This window comes from Melanostigma gelatinosum (assembly GCF_949748355.1).
Source record: "Melanostigma gelatinosum genome assembly, chromosome: 9".
Lineage (NCBI taxonomy): Eukaryota > Metazoa > Chordata > Actinopteri > Perciformes > Zoarcidae > Melanostigma > Melanostigma gelatinosum.
The window spans coordinates 24,631,158-24,653,261 of NC_136642.1; the positions used below are offsets into that span (position 1 = coordinate 24,631,158).

Below are 22,104 nucleotides of genomic sequence, written 5' to 3' on the forward strand. Positions count from 1 at the left end.
ACTTCCATGGTTATTTTAACCCAAGCGACTGTAACGGTGAAGCACGAGCACAAATAGAACGATAGTAAGGTACAGCATGTGCTAAGTCAGCTACTAAAGCTGTGTTATGATTCAAGGTATAACACCTCCACTCAGTCACATTAGAGTCATGAGTGAAGAGTTCCCCTGCACGTATTAATGCATTAAAGATCCGTTTTAAATGTGACGACGATCAGCTGACACGAGGATGTACACTATCGCCAAGCCCTAATGGACAAGGAGTGAGACAAAGACAGACAGGGAAGGAAAGAGAACCTAAAGTGCTAAAAGCTCAAAGTCTGGCAACGGGCCCACGGCAGCCACGGGGGGCTGACAGAAAGAGAGGTAGACATGGACAAGTTGGGTAGACCCAAAAGCAGCCAGCTGAGCCATTAAGTGCTGATGCAGAAACAATAACTGTCTCTCCTAAGTCAGGAAGGGCTGAAGTAGAAGCAGTAAGTAGGAGCAGGAGGTCTGCTGGCGCCGTGCCCAGCACTGACACACAGCGAAAATACAGACACATGCAGAAAAACAGACAAGGTGAACCAGTAGTGGTTTCGGTCCCGCAGTTCAATTTGAGACGAGAGCAGCTTTGGCAGTCGGTGAGCACGGGTCTGCAGGGCAGACGCATCACTTTGAAGTAAAATCTTGTTTATATGCTACCAGACAATGTTTCTTAGGATGGTAGAGACGTGTTCAATTGATGGAGCGTTTTTGTGGAAACAAAACTTTATATCAGCAACTGGGTCAACTCGCCTGCGAATGTTTCGAATCAAAAATTCTCAAACCGGCAGTGATGCAAATTTGCAACAGTTGCAGAACTTTTTTTTCAACAAAAGGTTTGAATAGGTTTCCACAGGCAGAGGACAAACTACAGGAGCTTGTTGACCCAGAGCAGCGCCTGGCAGTCTGTCTGAGGTCAACTGTTGTACAGCCTGAGCTACTGTAAACTATTTCATTCACTGCCCGCTTAGTGAAGCGCTCTGAGTGCAATCTGAGTTACGCAATGTATACGGAAGCAATGTCGTATGGGGCGACAGAGCCTTCTCCATATCTGCCCCCTCCCTCTGGAACTCTCTCCCCAAAAACATCCGAGATTGCACTGACCGTTCCACATTCAAATCACAAATCAAAACTCACCTGTTCAAAACTGCTTTTAATGTGTGACTATTATTGTGTACTTTGTTTTTAGTGTATTGTTTTTATATATGATGATTTTAATGTAAAGTGTCTGAGTGTCATGAAAAGCGCGATATAAATAAAATGTATTATTATTATTATTATTATTATTATACGTCTGCATAGAGAGAACTGGATACAGCATTGGAGGCGGGGCCACAAACATTACTATGAAAGTTGCTCAGCTGTGCATAAGAAAAAAAGTCAAGTTCCGAGTATAGAATTCAGATAAAGATACCCAGATCGATCCCTTTAACCCCGCCTTCCTGTCGCTCATTCACATGATTGGAGGAAGATAACGCCTCCTGACTCGCTATTAGTGCATTTTACACATTTTAGAACCACGTGATTTACAGGAGGGCTATGCATGTTTGCTGTGGCTGGGTTCAGACTACTGAGCCTCTCAGTTGTTACACACTATCATGTACTTTTTGAATAGCTCCGTTCCGCCCAACGCGATTGGTCGATACCTTCAATCGCACTGCTAAAGCTCAGAACAATCGAACCTCGTTACGCAAGGAAATCACGTCGCTTTCACGTCACGTCAAATTTGAGTTCTGTGTGAAAGAAAACAACGGTTTGAAAAATATATTGATGAGTGAATCAATGCCACAGAAAAAAAACTGCCGGTTTGTAACGGCCTTAAGAGGCGAGCAGACAAGTGTCTACACACACACACACACACACACACACACACACACACCCACACACACACACACTGAGTAGAGGTTAGAGTGGTGGGGTATGCTGCCTGTAACGGTGGTGGTGGTGGTATTAAGACAGTGATGGGGTGTAAGTGCTGGTGGTAGCGGAGGCTGGGGGTCTAATTTCCATGATTACCATCCCCTCCAGGTGCTGCCTGCCTTTCCGTCTGCCCACTAAAGCAGTGACACATGTTCTCCGCACATTCAAACCCGTGGTTCTCTCTGCCACCGAATTACCACAATTAAGGAGTCTTCATGCGGAAGCAATTTGGCCAACACTAATGGGCCCAGGCGGTGGGGTTCGGGAGACGGGGTAGGGGGTGGGGGGACTGCAGAGCAAAACCGAGTGGAAGAGTTTTAGAAGAAGTGAGAACGATGAGAGAATCAGAACGACAGATGCGCGGAGAGTGATAGAGAAACATGTGCTGTGACATGGAGGATTCCCGCGTCGCCACTTGTAAGAGAGATGATTAGTCGGCGGTGAGATAGGCCATTAAAACACAGTTCTGGATGAGAGGGGCTGCCTCTCAATCTCCCAGATCCCCGGCCTAATGCTGCCCTGACAAATTTGGTTAGTGCAAGAAACGGGGGCATTCTGACTTTGAAGTCGCAGCCAGGACGGAATGCCAGTGTGGTTCCACCGCGAGAGAGATGCTCGAAACGACAGACCGCAGCTAATGACACTAAAACCAGCCCCTCCGTCCCAGAAACGTAACTCTGGATTACTGCTCTCTCTCTCTCTCCGACTACGACTCACACTTGCTCTCTTTCTCAGGCTTAACTTATGGAACAGTATTAAAGAGAAATCAAGCAGAGAGCTCTTGTTTATCAATGATCCACCGAGATCAATAATTATGTCCTCAGCTTTGTAGGGGCTGACTGTGTCTGTGTGTGGCGGGAGCCAAGACGTGACGCTTTTCTTTTTTTTTTCGGTTGCTGCCGAGGCACTTCAAATGGGAGTCGCAGTGGAAATTTATGGCCTCGTGACGCGGAGCTATGTGCTCAGTCGGCACTAGTCGCTACCCTTAGATGGGGACGCTTGGCTCACAGCGGGCAGCCAGCTCTGCAGACACTACCAGATGACATAAATACAAACAGATTTATTTGGGGCCGTCACTGATTCGGGGCTTAGTAGCTTCTGCTGTGGGTGCTTTAAAGCCCGTTCTACTGACAGTGCATTTTGTTTTATGTCGCAGTGACGCTCACTGCTTTGTGCGTACGTGGACTTCTTAAACATGCTGTTAAGCTATTTAATTACTTGTCAAATAAGCTGTTCTTTTACTTATTTATTATATAATACATGTAATGTATCCCTGATGAGTCTCACTCTTTACACCATTATGTACTTTGGGATAAAAATTAAAAAAAAGATATGCTCTAATGCCTTGCAGTTATTCAATTTACTGACTAATACATCTTTAAATGCAGAGCCATCCCTATAATATACAATACAACTATGAATACCATAATATAACTGCACTGAACACCTTGACTTCCTAATGCATTATCTATTGATGACACATTGACTACGCTTATATGAGCACGACTGTGTGCGGTGAACACAAACCAACAAGCCAATAGTTTGCAAATCTGGAGTAGAGATGCCCAAAAGAAAAGCCCACAGATTTTGACGCTAAATGGCACAAGCGGCTCTTGCTGTTCCTCTTTTCTATAGTTTGACGTGATAAACGACATGTCGACCCGTCAAACAGTAGATGACGCTGATGTGGGTTTCTCTGGTCCCCGGTGATGAGGGGGTGTCATGGGGTCGTTCTAGGTTAATCGTAATATGCACGGCTGTATGTAAACAGGAATATTAGTGGAATATTCATTTTCATCAGCAAGTAAACAGCTTATTAGGACTATTGTCTTTTTCGGAATAGGGGAATATTTGGTGCATGTAAAGATATTCATTGTTGTGGTCCCTTACCCTGGTAACGTTTCATGAACCACGGCTGCCGCTGGTTTTCATATTGTATTTCAGTTTCCCCTACGTGGGGGGGGGGGGGGGGGGGGGGGACACTCTGGAGTCGAGTGTTCCATCTCTAAATGAGAAATGCTTCGATCTGCTGAAAGCCTGCTCGACCCAAACTCAGCCAGCTAAATAATCCACCCCACTCGACTAGCAACGGCACGCCAGGTTTCTACAAAGCACGACACAGATCTTTGACATCAACCACCAATCCAAGTGCTGTACCGTGACAACGGTATATTGGATTTAGTGGTAAGTGGCACGATGCCTTTTGAGAGACCATCAATGATTCAGATAGATTCAGATAGGGGAGCAGATCCTGCACTGGGATCATCCATGTCCATCCTATTTCCCGTGACAGAAAAGTGGGCTGCTATTCAAACAAATAGGGGAGAGAAAACCCTTGGCACACTATCAGTAGACTTCTGATTTCTGTTAAAGATCATATTTCACCAGAAGCCAGCAGACAGTGTGAGGATGGGGGGGAATGAAGAATGAATAATCCAGTCCAGAAATGACAAGCCTGATGTCCCCTGATGATTCTCTGTGTGTGTGTGTGTGTGTGTGTGTGTGTGTGTGTGTGTGTGCTTGTTTGTTGAAAATGAACAGACAGACAGGGAAAGAAAGTTGGAAGTTGTTTAACAGAGGAGCAGACCTCAGGCCCTTTTATGTTCCTCTCATCCCATTAAAGACAGACATATCCCTGTAATCAGATGTCCAACTGTGGGACGACGCAGCACAACTCACTCCTGTTGTGCATCGGCTTCTCTCGTTAGCGCTGGACTGAAGCGAGCGACAGACAAAGAGCAGAGAGCCTTTAGGAAGACAAAAGAAAAAAGGAGGAAGGCCCGAGTCTGGATTGACTTAAAACGTCATCACAAATCTGCCAGGAGTGGAGCGGGGGCCGTCTGTGGCTCATTGAAGTTTTCATTGACAAGAACCGTCTCATGTTCCATCCAAGATTTATTTATCGCGTCGCTGACACGACATGTTTTTAATGTCAGAAATAAGGTTGCGTATACGGACCAAAAAGCCCATCTCTCCTGCCGTTCCCTCCCTGCCCCGATGTCAATCCGTGAAGCAGACAAGTAGACAGGCAGAGAGTTCTCTCGGACCAATAAGTTACCTCTTCAAAGAAGCATGGGTACTTGAGTGAGGGGGCCGGGGCCACGCTGAAACAGACATCTCAGGGTTTTCATTAGGCTCCCCATCTCTTTACTGACATTTGTGACAACCGCAGAGCGAGGGGGAAAAAAAGCTCCTTCCTTCTATTGCTTTCATTGTGGAACAATGAAAGAGGACTATCAAAACAATCTGCATGAGCTAAGTGTATGGGCCCGCTATATGACAGGGCAAAGCTGCATGTTCCTCTGGCTTGTCTCGATTAATAGATGGAAGACGTTAAGGTTGTGAGTAAGAGGTACGTGTCGGCCAAAAACTGCTCAGGAAAACGGTGGAAAACTGAGCGTGGTGCAACCTCTCATAGCCAGGACTAGGCTACCAGCTGCATTATGGGTAGAGAGAGAAATGCAGAGGAGGGAGGAAAGAGAGCCGGGTACGTTCTGAGACCAGACAACGCTGAACGCGCCGCATACCAGGGATTAGGAGGTGACAGAGCGATAAGAAACTGACACTATTTCCCCAAACAATAACACAGAGCAAGTACCGACACTTATTATGCCCCAGCGTCACGGGGAGGGGGGAGGGGACAGGAGCAGCCCTTTTTTTTTCATGCAGCACAAAAGCACATAAAAAACGTTGACATGGCCTTCGAGGAGGCGACGGGTAATATCAGTGTGAAGAAAAAAGTAGAAATAAGTGTCCTTGACTTAACCTTGAGCGGTCTTTTTTTCAACTCTCTCCTCCCGGCCGCCCCATCCCCCGCTGTGTAGGGGGGGACTTGTTTTAATAAAGATACTGTTCGGAGTGAGAGCCCTGGACTATTAACATCAACGTGCCTCTAGTCGCTGAGCGGTGATAATAATAATAATAATAATAATTCTTTATTTTATATAGCGCTTTTCTAAGTACTCAAAGACGCTTTACAAGGTTCCATGCACACCATTTGCCCAGTCATACCGGTGATGGTAAGCTACGTCTGTAGCCACAGCTGCCCTGGGGCAGACTGACGGAAGCGTGGCAACTAATTTGTGCACAACGGCCCCTCCGACCAACACCAAGCATTCACTCCAAGCATTCACCATTCATTCCTTGCATGTTTTTCCGAGGTGGGGGAAACCGGAGTGCCCGGAGGAAACCCACGCGGCCACGGCTGAGAACATGCAAACTCAACACAGGTTGTACCAGGAATCGAAACCAGAAACCTTGACTGGGAAGCGAACCCAGTACCTTCTTACTGTGAGGCAGTGATCTTAACCACTCTGCCACCGTGCCGCCGTGCGCTGGCTGTATCCAAATATACTCGCCATCATTCGCCTTCAATGGGATCGTACGCTGCGAGGTCGGGGGCACCTATAGGATTTGCTAAAGATGGAGATGGGCATGCCTCTGTGCCTATGCCCATCTCTTTATGTACGTGTGTGTGTGTGTGCGTGCGCGTGTCTAACCAGACACTCAATTAGATGCAAAAGCTGGGTTTAATAAAGGACCGGTGGCCAATTTCTGGGCACTGAGGTCCACCCCTCGCTCTCAATCTCTTTATTTTCTCTCTTCTGTCACTCTTTTCCCTTCAACCCTCGCTTTCATTTTTCATTCTGCTCATTATACCGTTCTCTCTCTCTTCTCCCCCCCACCGCCCATATCTGTCACGTTGAAGTTATGTCACAGCTCGTATATCACCCAGCAATCATCTAGAGCACGTCTGGTGACCACCACCAACCAACTTCTACTACAAGACCCCCCCCCCCCCCCCTCCTGTCCTACAACAGACCACCGCGGAGCTCTGTGGCCAGGAAAGCAGCTGTGGTCGCTGCATTAAAGCGGAATCCATCACTGGTGGAAATGCCAATGTTATGCTTGTTTAAATGACCTTGATCTTTTGTGTTTCAAAACGCGGCCCTTTCGCAAGACACTAAAACAGGGAAGTGCATGGATCAAGCCCCGCTGCTGAGAAAGTTTATGGTACTGGACTGAGTTTCTGCTCCACTTCTTTTTGCCAATCCTGAATTGGTCCCAGAATGGTTTATTTAGGGAGGACAATGATCAGGAAAAAGCCTGTTTATATGAAATAAACAGTCAACAGCTGAGTCTGGCTCAAATGAAGGGAGGATATTGGTTCACTTGTGCATACTGTAGCTGTCACTCTGATATGCCAAACAGACCAAAAGCCCATTTTATCTATCATTGTGTAGGCCTTGTGGAGGATGACCTAAAAACAATAAGTCAAATATTCTCCGCCACAAATCACTTCCAAGCAAATAGCACAAGCAGAAAGGACTCGTGCACTTCTACCACTGGACCGGACAGGCAACATCATCTGTCTTTTATAATGAGCATCCCATCCTGTCTGTGCGTCGTCTGGAGGGTCGACTGCAATGTCACGGACCCATGGACGCAACCCAGACTTCTAATTCCTGCTGAAGAGTGATATTCATTCAGTCATTTATGAGTATGTACCGTTCTTGTAAAAAAGGCATTGATATGCATAGTTTGGCATGTTCTCTAAAGACTCTGGGCTAAAGTAATGCGTAACAGACACCAATGCAAATTCACACCGACTTCCCAGCCACTGTATGTATATCCAAATATTCGTTGAGATGCACTGAGAAGTGACGAAATTCATTTGTGCCCTGAGATTACACTGCCCTGAATCACAATGAGCCACGCTCACACACTTATGCGCGACACACTGCATACACACACAAATGCATGCAGACTGGAGTAGCGTGTGGGAGGTCACTGTGGTCAGTGTGTCGCTGGAACTGAGGTTAGCCGTGGCTGGAAGCGGTGGAAGGGCAGGAATTATTGGCGCCTCTCTACTGCTATTACCACTACTGCTGCTACTACTGCTGCTACTGCAAAACCACCAAAGCATCCTGGGAAGTGAAAACAAAGGGAGCACGTCGGACGAGCTGGTGGCCACAGGAGGAGAGGAGAAACAGAAACAAATATAGTTAGAGGAGGGAAAATGAGATGGCGTGAGATTATGATTTCAGCAACAAGATTAGATAAGAGGGAGAGAAAATAAAAAGTTGGCAGACAAGATGGAAAGAAAGGACGACAGTAACAGGTAAAACACATGTAGTTTGAATTGAAACACGTTTTACTGAACTTGTTTACAAGATATATATCTAGTCCCGGCTGACCTATGGACTTCTCCGTCCTCATCAGACAACCGGACACATTGAAGCATGACACTCCGTTTACTGCAGAGCTCCCCAATAAAACAACACCAGTGTGAGCTTCACTGGAATGCAAAAAGGAGAACGCTGGAATAATGCATCACCGCAGGAAAGCTCACTACGACAGCGTGGGAAATCGCGGCCGTCCTACGGACGGTTGTGAAGCATACCAAGTTGTCTGACTTCACTAGCGTGGTCCCATGCAGGCTTCACTGCACATGCTGCTTGCTGCGTTCCCGCTGCCGCCGAGCAGCGCACAAACTCCAAGTCTTACAAGTTCTAGTGACTGTCTTCCAGTCAGCTGCAATGATTTTAAGTCTCTTGACTGTTGCTTTTAATCTGAGTCCACCAATTACTTTGAAGAACATTTTTACAGTCTGTCAGTACCTTGAGATTAAAACTGAAGCCCCCCCCCCCCCCCCCCCCTTCTTGCTGAATCGTGGAATTTGCCTTTGGACAGGGAATGAAATCTTATACCCGGACGGCTCCCCCGGCGAAGGACACTGATCATCTGTGTTATCAGCTAGACCTCGATATGAAACACCTTCCACTATTGCAAAACCCTGTGACATCTAACGGCTACGAGGGAGGAGAAATTCCTAAAAGAATGAAGAAAAGAAAAAAAATGCACATGGAAGTGAACAGCTTTAGTATACCATGTTCAGTGTGTGTGTGTGTGTGTGTGTGTGTGTGTGTGTGTGTGTGTGTGTGTGTGTGTGTGTGTGTGTGTGTGTGTGTGTGTGTGTGTGTGTGTGTGTGTGAGAGAGTGAGAGTGAGAGAGAGAGAGAGAGCTCTGTCTGTCCTGGCAGCGGCCTGATGGCTGCTGGTTGGGTGACACAAGAACAAACAAACGACCGCAGGGCTTAAATCTGGATCCAGATCTGAATCTGCCGCCACTAAGATCCCAAACACTTTTTTTTAACCAAGCGGAAGGGCCAAGTAAGTGGTCAGCAGTGCAATCCCCCGTGTTTGTCATTAGACCGGTTTAAAGGATGTAAAGTAAAGAGAACCTTCGTGTACTTAAACAAACAAGCTCCCATCGTGGCGCTACAGTGCGGACTAAAACCACAGGAACCGAAGCTGTTCGGCGAGGCTTTCCTGGGTGCACAGGAAGACGCACTGCAGCGAGCACAGTTCACAACTGCTCCCTCTGCTCCTCATCTCTCACATCTCCTCATTTTCCATTTCTCCTCCGCACTCAAGCTGTCATGCCAGAGATTGAGAGGGATGGGGACAGCTAACATCTTCTTTAAGGCCCATGAGTGTCACCGCAATTTCAAAAGCAGATATGCCACCAGACATCTCTGGTTATAGCATAGGAATTATTGCAGAACTTTCCCCCCACAAAACATATACTTACACAACACATCACCTATTCCCCCTTCACTCTCTTGTCTGCGAAACCAAAACTTTTTTTCCCCCGGCTGCTCTTTTTTCTAACCTGCCAGCACACGGACCAGATGTGCAAATGTTTCTCCGCGTTTCTATTCCAGCCGCGTTCCAAGAGCAAGGCGAGAGTGAGGGGGAGAGGAATATTTGACTTCACTCCACGGGAGACCGGTTTCATAAATGTTGGCGGCCACGCAACGGTGAAAAAGGTAGCTTGGCCGGCTCGGCCGAGGGAGAATGTTGACGGCATACCAAACAACATGATCCTAATGAGTTGGAAAATCCCTGGCCCTCCTGAGGACTGTCCAGATGCTACCGTCATGAGAAACGCTACTGTTTTATGGAATTCAGGCTCCCCTCCCTTTCTTAACAAGGGGCAAAATGTATTATTTGACCATTAAAGCATCCTAGGTGACACCAAGCATACAAACCGTTTGAGAGTTGATTTGCCCTAGGCCGCAGGTCCACTACCCCACACTGGGCACAGGACGAGTTGATTATGCCACAGGGTTCAGTGCGAACGTGTGTATTTGGAGACCTAAAGTTTGTGTTGGTTGACTTGGTTTGGGTCAGATGATAGTCGCACACATGATGTGTGTAGCCCTGAGCAATGACTGGTAAACTTTAAGCTCAAGCCAGTTCCATACATCCCCTTTGACATGTTAGTGGTACTGAGAAACAAGCTCGACATTACGGAGGAGTAAACAAACAAAGGACAGTAAATGTACTTCATGAGACTTGAATAAATCAACCTCAATGATGAACACATTATCATCTAACACAGCGGTTCCCAAACTTTTTAGGCCACGCACCCCCTTCTACATCCCGACCGGGTTCACGCACCCCCAACCCCCCCCCCCCCCCACACACACACACCTTAAAAAAAAGAAAAGCAACAGAGCCGCATAAAAATTGGACTAATGAGAGAACAGTTTGCTCGCGCGTGGCGTTTGTTTACAAGATAAAAAACACAAAAACTCTTCCTGCACCGTGCCTTCGAAAAGGTAACGGACGTAACGTTACGAAGGTAACGGACGATTGGCCAGATTGGCCACATCTGTAGGCTCGTCTACTTGCAGAGAGTAAAACTCACTCTTCTTCACGCGACCGACCAATGTAGCCAGGATGTCTTCGGACAAAGCATCGATGCGCGCGACAGTGTTGTTGGACACCGGGATCATGTCAAACCTTTTCGCTTCTCTCTCTCCAATCATACATTCCACCATCTCTTTAACATTTTCCCCTCTCCTTCTCCCTGTTACGCGGTCAGAATACGACCACAACACGCCGCCTGTCTCCGGCAGAAATGCGCTCATCCACGCACGGGAACACCACCGAGTTGTAATATATACCTCCATAACACCCCGCCACTCTCGGCTCATACCTCCCCAGCAACGAGGCACATCACCCGGTCACAATACCTCCAGAATATCCCCCGGGTGAAATCCGGGACTTGGTTTTATGGTTCCGAGTGGCGGGCGCTCACCCGTTGGCGCCGGGACGCGAGGTCTCCAGCCGCCCCCGCCGTGAGGCACCCGATCGTCAGGTCTTCAGCCCTCGGAACAGGCCGCGGGTCAATAACTTGTGGGTGGCGGGGTAGAGGCGAGGCAGATCACAGAAAAATAATAAAGACTAGAGTATGGCAAAGATATGTTGATGAGAAGCGTATTTGTACGTCAAACACAAACGTAATCAGGGAGAAAATACGTTCGTGGTAAAACGTAATTGAGAATGCATTTTAGTTTTGGGGGAACGTAATTTTTAGGAGACAGGACTGCACCGCCATTACACTTTTCCTCTCGCGCACCCCCTAGAGGCAGCTCGCGCACCCCCAGGGGTGCGCGCACCCCACTTTGGGAATCCCTGATCTAACACAATAGCTTAAAAGAGACCAGATGAACAAAGTGATGCAGCTAGTCTGGTTGTGAGTGAAATACAGAATGAGCTGCTAAAGGCGGCATTAATCTTCAGCGTTTGTATTATTTGCACATTGCCGAGTGAGTCGGCATTGCAGAATGTTTACTGCTACCCTGCAATCGCAATGCAACTGGAGAAAACACAATGAGACTATTGTCATGCAAAGCAACTAAAAACACATGCACTAGGAAAAAAACAAGAAAAACATCCTCCATGGTGAACCTGCTCCCTTTCTCTTCACACACCGGATCACTTGTCTGTTGGACGGCGACCAAACAGTATAGTGCAAGGGTTAGGGGCCATTTCACTCCCACGAACAGACAGAAATGTACACGTACAAATGTCAAAACGGAATCATCACACACACATTTCCCCAACTACTTCTGAGTGAATAATAGGTATGCAGTGTAGATATGGGGACAACTAACAGGTCAGGTTGTTTCCAAGCTGCGTTAACTTCAGACGGACTACCGTAGAGCGGTGGTTTACCTGGAGCTTTGTACACCTCGCGGAGCAGGCTTTCGCTGAGAGTCGCCGGGGCTCCGTTGACCACGCTGTGGGTCCAGCTCTGAGAGATGGCCTGGAGCAGAAGCGTCTGGGCCCTCGTGGCCTGGAGGGCGAAGTGGGGGAGCTCGAAAATACACTCTGTGGTGGGGACTGAAGACCTTTTGCTCCTGCGAGAGAGGGACATTGAGAGGAAGAAAGACCGGGTTAGTGCATGGGGAGAAAGAGAGACGCAGGGAGAGTCAGGACATGGGGACAACAATAAATGAAAGAAAGGAGAGTCGCACAAAAGAGCCAGAATACACTGAATGAAATAGACACCGGTGGAAACGAATGGTTCATGACTTCCATGAATCCATCAATATCACATCACGATATAAAACAGCTCATTGATAGCACGAGGCGCCAAATAGGTAGAGGCGCGCTCCAGCAGCGAGTTAAAGTACCGAGGCCGGGCCAAGCTTTCCTTAGTTACTTGGCAGGTAGGACTCAGTTTGCCTCTTTGCCGCGACGACCCCTCGCTCTCTCCCCTCCATCAAAAACTGTGATGATGATTTATGTGAAGGGATGTGCAGCCCAGAAACCAGACCCCGAAAAAGAATCTCTACGCATTTAACATTTCATCTGTCTCCAAGAGTGTGGAGAGAGTCTGTGTGTGTGTGTGTGCATGTGCGTGTGCGTGTGCGTGCGCGTGTGTGACAAGCTGATGAGTTGAGCGTTCAGGGGGATGAGGTAACAGCACAGTCGGATGGAGTCCTCCAGGCCCCTGTCCATCACAACCTCAGTGGACCATGCTCTCATTTATCATCTGACACACATACACACTCTCCCTTATTCACTCTGTAATCACTTGTTCATATTCAAACAGTCGACACACACATATACTGCGCATTAAAATCCCTGAATGGGGTCTCCAGAGCTCTTTCTCTATCGATGCTGTGATATCATGTCTCCTCGGTTCTTGAGATCCCGTCCGTGACATTAGCAACGGCAGGAGGGGGGATTCCCCAACACGCGCACACGAACACGCACGCGCACACCCCAAGGTGTGGTATCTTCCACGGTGCTGAGAGTGATGGAGCACTTACTGCATATAGTAATGGAAGCGAGGAGGCGCTGCCCTCTGAGTCGCGCTTTCGGTGAAAAAATAGAAGCGTGACTAATCCCAGGGATGGCTGCGGCGCGTCAGGAACAAGCACCCCAGTTCATTTGATCACACATCCTTTTGGGTCTAGTCTCCAGTTCAGAGTGTGGGTTTGTATCGCAGGGGTCGCTCAGCAGCTCTGCAATCGTTTAACTCCTCTGCTGCCCTCCCTCTCTCCGTGTCTCTTTATCTTTTCCTTTTATTCTCTGCTCCTGGGTGGTTCGGCGGGGTGACATGAGCTGTTAGCTGTGCACAGGCAGGGCCCCAGAGTTCTTAACTGCCTGCTGTCTCAGAGGGGGGGGGGGACCATGAGACGGACCGCTAGAGAGAGTTTGATAAAGAGAGATGTAAGAGCGCAGGGAAAACAAAGGCAGAGAGAAATTCCCAAACCTGACAGGGTCAATGAGTTTACCTTGACAGCACACACACATGTATGTATATATGTGTATATATATATGTGTATATATATATGTGTATACATATATATTGAATTCCCTGGAAACACATGGTGCGTTTGGCACCACGGTGAACCATGCAGTGTCATGCCTCTCCACTATTAGAAATCACTGCTGTTGCATGCTATATTGCAAGACATCAATCAACCCCATTTGTACGTGCTTTTGCATATGTGTGTGTTTGTGTGCGTGTGTGTGTGTGTGTGCGTGTGTGCACGTAGCACACATCACCGCTGAACAAAAGAAAGTGAAGGCGACCCCGGCAACAACAATGTCCCCCACATGCAGAGCAAATGTGCCTGCAAAGCCACTTCAATGAGAGGACTGGCAAGGGATGAAAGTTTGTTGGCTTATTCCAGTGTTTATGGCGTTTCGGGGGAGCTGTCATGTGCATGCGGTCGTCTAAAAACTTTAATTGTGCACCTGTTTTTATTATATTGTGCCCAACTCCTTGCGAACAGCGACTTGGATCTTGGGAGCTAAATGAGAAGCAGAAACTCTCATTAGGGTGTTTTGGGAATGCGGGATGTGAGGACAGCCAGACACTCAACGGATTTCATTAAGTAGCTGGCACAGACAGTCTTTCTTGCTGCAGCATGGTAAACAGCTTTCTGGCAGGCAGCTCTTCCACTGTTCCCACAGGGCTCTGAGGGAAACAGAAGACTCCCAAGAGGTAAAGATAGAAGCACTTCTACCTGCAGCAGCAGTAACAAACGACTACACTGAAACATAGATCTTAGAAGGTGAAACAACTCACAAAACATTGGATCAGTGGAGGGTCCACGGTAGAAACAGAGTCTGTAGCCTGGGGAGCAAAACTCATTAAAGCATACTTTGACTCTTATATCGTGAAGACCCACCAGAAGTGGGCCCGCAACTCATTTAGGATCCGACTCATAATTTAAGAAATCAGGTCCTTGGCTTGAACTTCAGTGCCTCATTGAATAGGCAGTCTGTGACCTCACAGTAGTCCTTTGAGTCAATTTTATTAAAACGCAGGGGCCACCAGGAATATGTTAAAAAAGGAAATCAAAATTAGTCAAGCGCTATGAAAAATTAGGTGTTTCAACTCCAGCCAGTGAAATATGCTTTTCTCTGGTGTATTTCAACAACATTAGACCTCATTTCTCCCACCTGTCCCCCTGCTGGTGCCGTGTCTGAATGATGGAGACCTGGACCGGGTCTAGGACAGGCCACTTGGCGGACTTGCTGAGTGCTTGGCTAGGTTGACAGACGGACTGGCCGGGCACAAAGTCTTTCTGTCCAGTGTCCCTGTCAATTTCAGGCACCCGCAGGGCACGGTGTTGTGCAGGGGGGGGGGGGGGGGGGGGCTTTCTGCCTCCAGTGTTTCCTCTGTGTACATGCTCAGATTTGGACATAGAGCAGGGATGGCAAATTATTTTTAGTCATGAAAATGAATGAGTGGAATCTAAAAAGGGAGCAGGCTGAACAGACAACCCTCGCAAAATATCAAGGATGCACCGAATCGACTTTGTCAGTCCTGATACCGAGAACCGGGACACCAGTGTTTATCGGATCTGATTGGAGCATAAGTATCAGTCCGGTATCGGTGCTTCCATACAAAAAAAAAAAATGTAATTTATTCTGAACAAGGGTTAGAGGCATCTAGCACCAGGTTTCACAACCTAAGTCAAAGCTGGCATTTAAACAGCCTCTGGGGAACCCGTGTGTATCAAACCCCCTTTCACATCCTAATAGCTGAGATCCATTTGGACCATTGGTTCTCAGGCTAATCAGCTTCCTGGTCTGGTCCGACTGCGGTCACAGCTATATTTAGACAAGTACAGCTGGGGCTCGAGGCCACACACCACAAGCACATTAAATGCACACAGACACACGACCACAAAAATGCACATACCTGTACAGATACACATGCATTAGCGCTTGCCAACACGCACGCATGCCAACACACATGCTGTCACACAAGCGCATGTGTATACACACCTGCGCACGCAAACATGCAATCCAATAACATAACAGCAGGTTGTTCAGCCAGAGCACGCTCAGCTGCAGTAATGAGGCCTCGGCTTACAGGGGGGGGGGGGGGGGGGGGGGGCCTGCAGCTCTAACAACCTGTAAGAGGTTGTGCGTGTAAACTACGCTAAGCATCTATTAGTGACAGAATGCTTGTTCTGCAAACCCAGCACAAAGGGAGACGAGAGCAAAAGAAAAATAATAATCAAACCCTGCAGAAAACATGAGCAAGGCGGAAAACAGGGAGAAGGATAGAGACCGCAAACCTGCAGGTCATGTGTTATTCTGCAGGTAAAATAATACCAAACATGGGGCGGCTCATTAAAAAAGACATTTGGAAAAGCTCCAGAACAAACAGAGGAATAGCAGAACCAGTAGGTTGCTGCTTTGTACTTTCACAGACACAAATAGATGCAGCCTAATTAAAGGCGGCTGGTCGAGGTGTGCGTACAGACTATTAGGTGAGTGTGCGTACATTTAGATGTCTGTAATGTCTTCAAAGCTTCATATGTTGGCATTGGTGCAGAGGTTCTGACGGAGGACGCTACTGAGAAAGCCAGCATGAAGCAAACTACAAAGCCTGTTAACTGCCGGTCCCAATATAGCAGGCAAATCATTTCTTCTTTTTCTTTTTAAGATCAGCGTCTCGCCGTGATTGAAGGAATATCGCCAAGAGCAGCTGCTCCTAATGGTTTACACAGCGTCCCAGAATACAAGCCTGGAGCCTGCGCTCACTTTCCAGAGTGTTCATTTTTGTTCTTACTCATATCCTGTACAGTACCAAAAAACTCTGTTCCCTCACTCTTTCCAAAAAGACAGGAGGTCTGCGAGAGATGTGGAGCAAGGTGTCCGGTCCGTCAGTGGACCTCAGGGAAGAGGGGGAGGCGCACATTCCCCGACACAGGTGGATTCTGTCCATGACGGGAGCTGAATGGGACATTTTCCACATCAACTGGAACATAACACCCGAATAAACTGTTAGTGGAAGCACTCAAAAAGATAATGTAGGCTGGATCCGAGGCAGTAAACCAAACAAAAAAGTCAACAAAGCAGTCAATCAATTCCGAGCGGCCTCACAATGTGCTACTTACTCCTGACTTTAACTTATCTGAGTCCACAGCAACGGCGATGCAATCCATTACGGACTGACATATTTGTCTGATAGATACAACAGAGCCACCGTCTTGGGAGCAGTGATAAGTTATCTGGAGTTTCTACGAATCATTCACCGTGACGCCCTACCTTAATTATCAATACAAACATTCCCCAATACAAACAGTTAGCCAAACCCTCCACTGCCATTGTTTTCCAATTGCCAGAGCTTCTTTGGAGGGAATCGGGCTGAAAACGGAGGGAAGGCCAGACTGACAGCTCGTACCTTCTCTTCTTTTTCTTTCTTTGTGGTGCAGATTGATTTGGAGTATTGCAGAATTCCCCCCCGTCTCTCCAAGCCAAGGTCACTGACCCCTCTTGAAAATAACCAGAGTGAGTTATGGGCTGTTCTCAAGTCCCCTCTTTTATCTCACTACAAAAGACTCACTACAGTGTCTCGCAAAGTCTCCAAATGAACATTATAAATCATACAAGCACTTGGCGCTTAAGAACAACACCTAAGTGGCCAACTCGGGGGGGAGCATTTTACCACCTGGGTGTCAAGTGGGTTGAGTGGCTGGCATTTCAACAACAATGTTATTTTAACATAGAGGAGCCAAGCAAGGGAAAATAAAACAAAATGATGGAAAAGAAATAATCATAAAATGACACATCCAGCTCATTTCTACTCAGGTTTTTTTCCGAGTCATTTGTTTCATAGGCTGCACAGGGCCCATAGCTGAGCCTCTGACAGACAATGTAGCGAATGTCGCTTTCAGCAGCAGCCACAAATGACTCGCAGGGATCATTCCCACTTGTCCCTCAAGTGACTTTTGAATCCAGCCGAGCTGTAACAAAATGCCACTTCAGCAAGAAGAAGAAAAGTGATCGATAGAGGATTTTACAAAAAGTGGTTTAAGTAGTATTAAAGCAACTTTGCGGGACACAGTGAGATTATGCTGGACCTTTTACAGGTGACAGTATTTGCCTTCCTTGCTCTGTAAAAGCATCACAGTAAATGGCAGCCATCTTTTATTGACGCCATATATTCTACTTTAACTCGCTTCTTTTTGTATATTAACGTCCTGTTGTGTCTTGTTTCTTCATGTATTGCAGTTCAGTGTTGATTTTCTCGCTGTGATTCTGACGGTGCAATTAAGAGATTACAATTTCATTTGACCTCCCGACCCACAATCCATAAGGACATCCATTCTCTAACCTCACCAACGTCTTTAAAAGCCCGTGCTGGCTCTGGATCTGTGGCCACAGCTCAGAGCTTTGTGGTTCCCCCGGGTCAAGGGTGTTCCATGTGTGCATTTCTCAATCATCGGTCCAGAACAGCCCAAATTCTTCATAGAAAGAAACTCCACACTCTCTCTCTCACACACACACACACACACACACACACGCGGGCCCTCCCCTTCCTCCCATCTGGAGCACCCCTGACCCAAAACACACACATGTGCTCACAACCACACACACACACACTGAGATCCATTCTCAGGAGAGGGCTTCATTACACAGGGATTACTAAAAGAAATGTTTTAATCAAGTTGTGCGGACAGCTGCAGACCGCAAGGCGAGAAAATGGCAATGACGTGGTTTATCAGGCGTTAAAGGAAAACACATCAAGAGGCCCGAGTATCGGGGTGTGTGTGTGTGTGTGTGTGTGTGTGTGTGTGTGTGTGTCTGCTTGTAGCTTCCTGCCTCTGTCCGACATGTCCAGCTGTGGAGGGCAGGCGGCTCCTTATAAGGACACACAAGCGATAGGAGACCTCTGTCCAGAGACTGCAGACTTAATGACATTTGTGCTTTTCAGATATAGACTTTGGTACGTCCCGTTGCCATAGCAACAAATGCAGCAATCGACGGAAGCTCCGGCTGTCTTTTCTTTTTATCCAAATAAGTCGTCCTGAGTATTAGACTCAAGGCCTTTGACCTTCATGCAGATGGTCAGTGCGAAAAGGGAAAGAGACTTTCTCTGAGCCTGGTTAAATACAACTTTTGGAATTTGTTTTGGGGGGGGGGGGGGAATCACGGTAACACCAGCGCTCCCTGTGCCTTGTTACAACAACTGGAGATCCTTCCTCGCATCTGGGAAGCGGCGGAGCATCGGCGAGGCACGGTTGGGGAGGAGAGGACAGTGGAATGCACACCGCAGTAGATGATAATCCACTCAGAGCTGATAATCCAACCACCCTTCCCTACTTCCCACTGTTTTCCCTCCCTCAAGCTTCAGTTGCTCAGATGACTAACTCAGGCAGTAATAGAGTCTCTCAGTCGACCGAAAAACATCTACAGCTGCTCCGAAATTCACCATCTTGGCCCCGGCTCGTACATACATCTCATGGTATAGTTAAAGTTCAACAGATATTCTTGGATTGCACGATGGTTGCCTCTTGAGAACGTTACAGCCCATAATTTAGACTTCAGGGCTGAGTTAAAACCGGTGTTGATTTAAGCTACCAAATGACACTTGTAATCATGAGGGCGAGTACGCAGCTTCTGCAGCAGAGGGGCTTTCCTGCAGCACTGAGCGTCTGAATGCTGATGGAAGCTTCCAGAACGGAGACGTCAATCAAACCTGGCGTTCCCTGATGCCATTTCCTTAATACTAAGGCTCCTCAATTCGTCCATTGATCTCCGTCAGCCATGAAACCAAATAAAACTGTCCGACACCAGATGTAGACCACAAAGCTGCCCCAAACACTTTATAGGCCGTGCCACACGGAATATGATGTTTTTACCTTTGCAGCTCACGATCCTGTGCTTCAGAGTGAAAAGTGGCACATTACATCATGTGCCAGTCCGGAGCTTTTAATGCACACCTGTTAATACATAAAGCCTGCTTGTTGCAGCTCGCATCGATTCTGAGAACACACTGTTTCTTCACCAACGGGGAAGGGCCCTGTTTTGGGCTGAATGAGTCCCCCCGCTGCTCTTATGGCCTCCGAACCACAACTCAGAGCTAAGCATGACCGCGGCAACCACACGCTGATTTTTAAGGTCATTCAATTACCCCTCCGCCATCACAGCTCACGGTAACCATAACCCTGCCTGCACAGACCGCTCAGTTAAGACCCTGATGAGCAACACAAGTGATTGCTTCATTACAAAATCAACACCAATCAAAGTTTGGTTTGAGGGTGAACAACGGTTGACGCAGAGGCTGTGTGTGTGTGTGTGTGTGTGTGTGTGTGTGTGTGTGTGTGTGTGTGACAGACATCATTCACAAGATCAGTGTCATAAGTCATATAAATGTAAACTCTGAGCGCAGGGATTGACTTTTTCCATTCAGCAGCCACTCCCAAATCAGTTTTCATCGCCCAAAATGATTATTCCGATTCAGCTTGTTAACGATACCGCCTGCCAAAATGGCCAGTGGACAAATGTAACAGCTAGATGTTCTCACCAACTAGCGCTCCTTCGTGTACATCTGCTAAATTTGAGCTGGACGTCTGCGGCTCTCCACTGCGGGACACAGAACGCATTTGTCCTCCTGCGCTTGGCTGTGCTGGGAGACACAGACCAGGAGCAGCTCACTACGAGTAACTATGAACAGGAGTAATGAGGCATTACAATCACACCAGAAGCCTCGTGCCTCAGATGCCTTCATAAATCGAGAGTCTAGACTCCTGGTCCAGACAGAGTAATAGACTTCACATAAACTTCACATAAAAAAAGAAAAATCCTACAGGTAGTGCTAAAAACCAAAGTAGCCATTGACAACGCAATAATTAGATATCAAGGGAGAACCAACGTTCTTTTCCATTCAGAAACCTTCGCGAGGAAAGTTGGCTTTTCGGGGCTATATAACGTGCACCTGTAGCACCACATGCTTTGAGAAATTAGCCCGCTCAGAAATGGCTGAGCGAGGAACAGGGGCTGCTAAAAACGCCACATAAAAGCTGGCACGGGCTGAGTTATGACCTGTGAGACGACGGGCCACACTGGAATGCCGCTGCTGGGTTGTTGGTGGGCCCCGGCCTTGGCCCCGCCTCCATGTGCTGTTGCCGTCAGGTGGCCCTTATGTGGTGTGAGGTTAGGATTTTGGAGAGATCGATGCAGGTGGCACTTCTAACATTTTTTTTAGCAGGCAGAGATTTTATCTGGGATAACAGGTTTAACAGCCGGACCAATTGAGCCTCTCTGTGAAGTTGGCGGCCACATACATCGCCTTTCCTTAGGGGTAAGTACAGCCTGATGCCTCTCAGCTGCACTTTCATTCACTGGGAGTGAAAGTTCATTTCTGAAGATTTGGGCTTTCTGCTCACCAAATGACAGTCGGTACATGGTAGGTACCAAGAGGGGAGACTCTGAATCTATAGTCATGTTTACTGTCCCTTAGTGCCTTGCCATGTGTTCTTCTAGTTTTGTTTATCTATTTCAGCTTAAACTTGGCTATGTCACTGAACAACATTTTAAGATTTGATTTGTGATTTATTCATGTGATTAATGTTTAATATTAAATCATTATTAAAGTGTAGCTAAAATAGTTTTTATTGGCATTAAAAAACCTTTTACGCAGGATTTTTCACACATCACTTTGGTGACATAACTATAATATATTTGGTGTACAGGCAAATAATGAATTCATAACCCAGATGAGCATATTCATAAAAAGCACAAGTATGCTGTTTGTTGTATACGGCAATAACAGTGAAATACAATATCGAGCAATTGTAACTGTGAATGAGTTATATTTGTCCCTTAACGTTTCCATCCACAGGTCTTTGTAGCGCCGGTGTTTTACCATAACTGGTGTAATTGATTCATATTGATTGATTGAAATAATTTAGGTTTGTGTGGTTTCCTTAGCATCTCTGGCACTAGCGGCGTTGTTCTGTCCAGCACTGAAATATCTCAACTTTTAAAGGGATTGCCATGAAACTTTATAAATGTATTCATAATCTCCTGAGGGTGAATCCTACTGACTCTTATGAACCCCGACCTTTCCTCTAGCGCCACCAGCAAATGTTTTGTTGATCCCCTGACTTCAGGTCAAAGCTTTCTGTTCTCCTGTGAAATATCTCGCTGGTTGATTTTTGTACAGATATTCGTAGTTCTGCTGATTATGATTGTACCTCGACTTTTCCTCCTGCATTGCTCTTCGGCTTGATTCAACCCAAAGGGGCTACAAATAGTCTTGTGCAAAAATTGGAAAAAAGGACACAAAAGCCTTTGAACTGCATGCATCATGTGGCCATACACCACACTGGAGCTACAACACTAAAGATGATTTTCCAGATTGGTAAAAGCCCCTTTTAGGATGTAGTTCTTCAGGTGATCAGGGTTATTGATGCTGTTTTTAAAGAAAACCTTATCTCAGTTGACACCCTCTGTATAAATGTACCTCCACACACCGACCTAAGATCTAGTGACAGTGATCAAGCTACGATTTAACAACAGCCAACACTCACTTTCAGTTATATAT

General features: G+C 47.0%; 1 protein-coding gene across 1 annotated transcript in view; it reads right to left on the reverse strand.

Annotated features, from left to right (window-relative positions):
* Nucleotides 1-22,104, reverse strand: part of vps13b (vacuolar protein sorting 13 homolog B) — a 324,029-nt gene that overhangs the window by 246,267 nt on the left and 55,658 nt on the right. Inside the window, exon 17 of the mRNA XM_079275924.1 lies at nt 11,970-12,154. Within this exon, the coding sequence (XP_079132050.1) occupies nt 11,970-12,154 (185 nt within the window). The remainder of the gene's footprint in view (nt 1-11,969; nt 12,155-22,104) is intronic.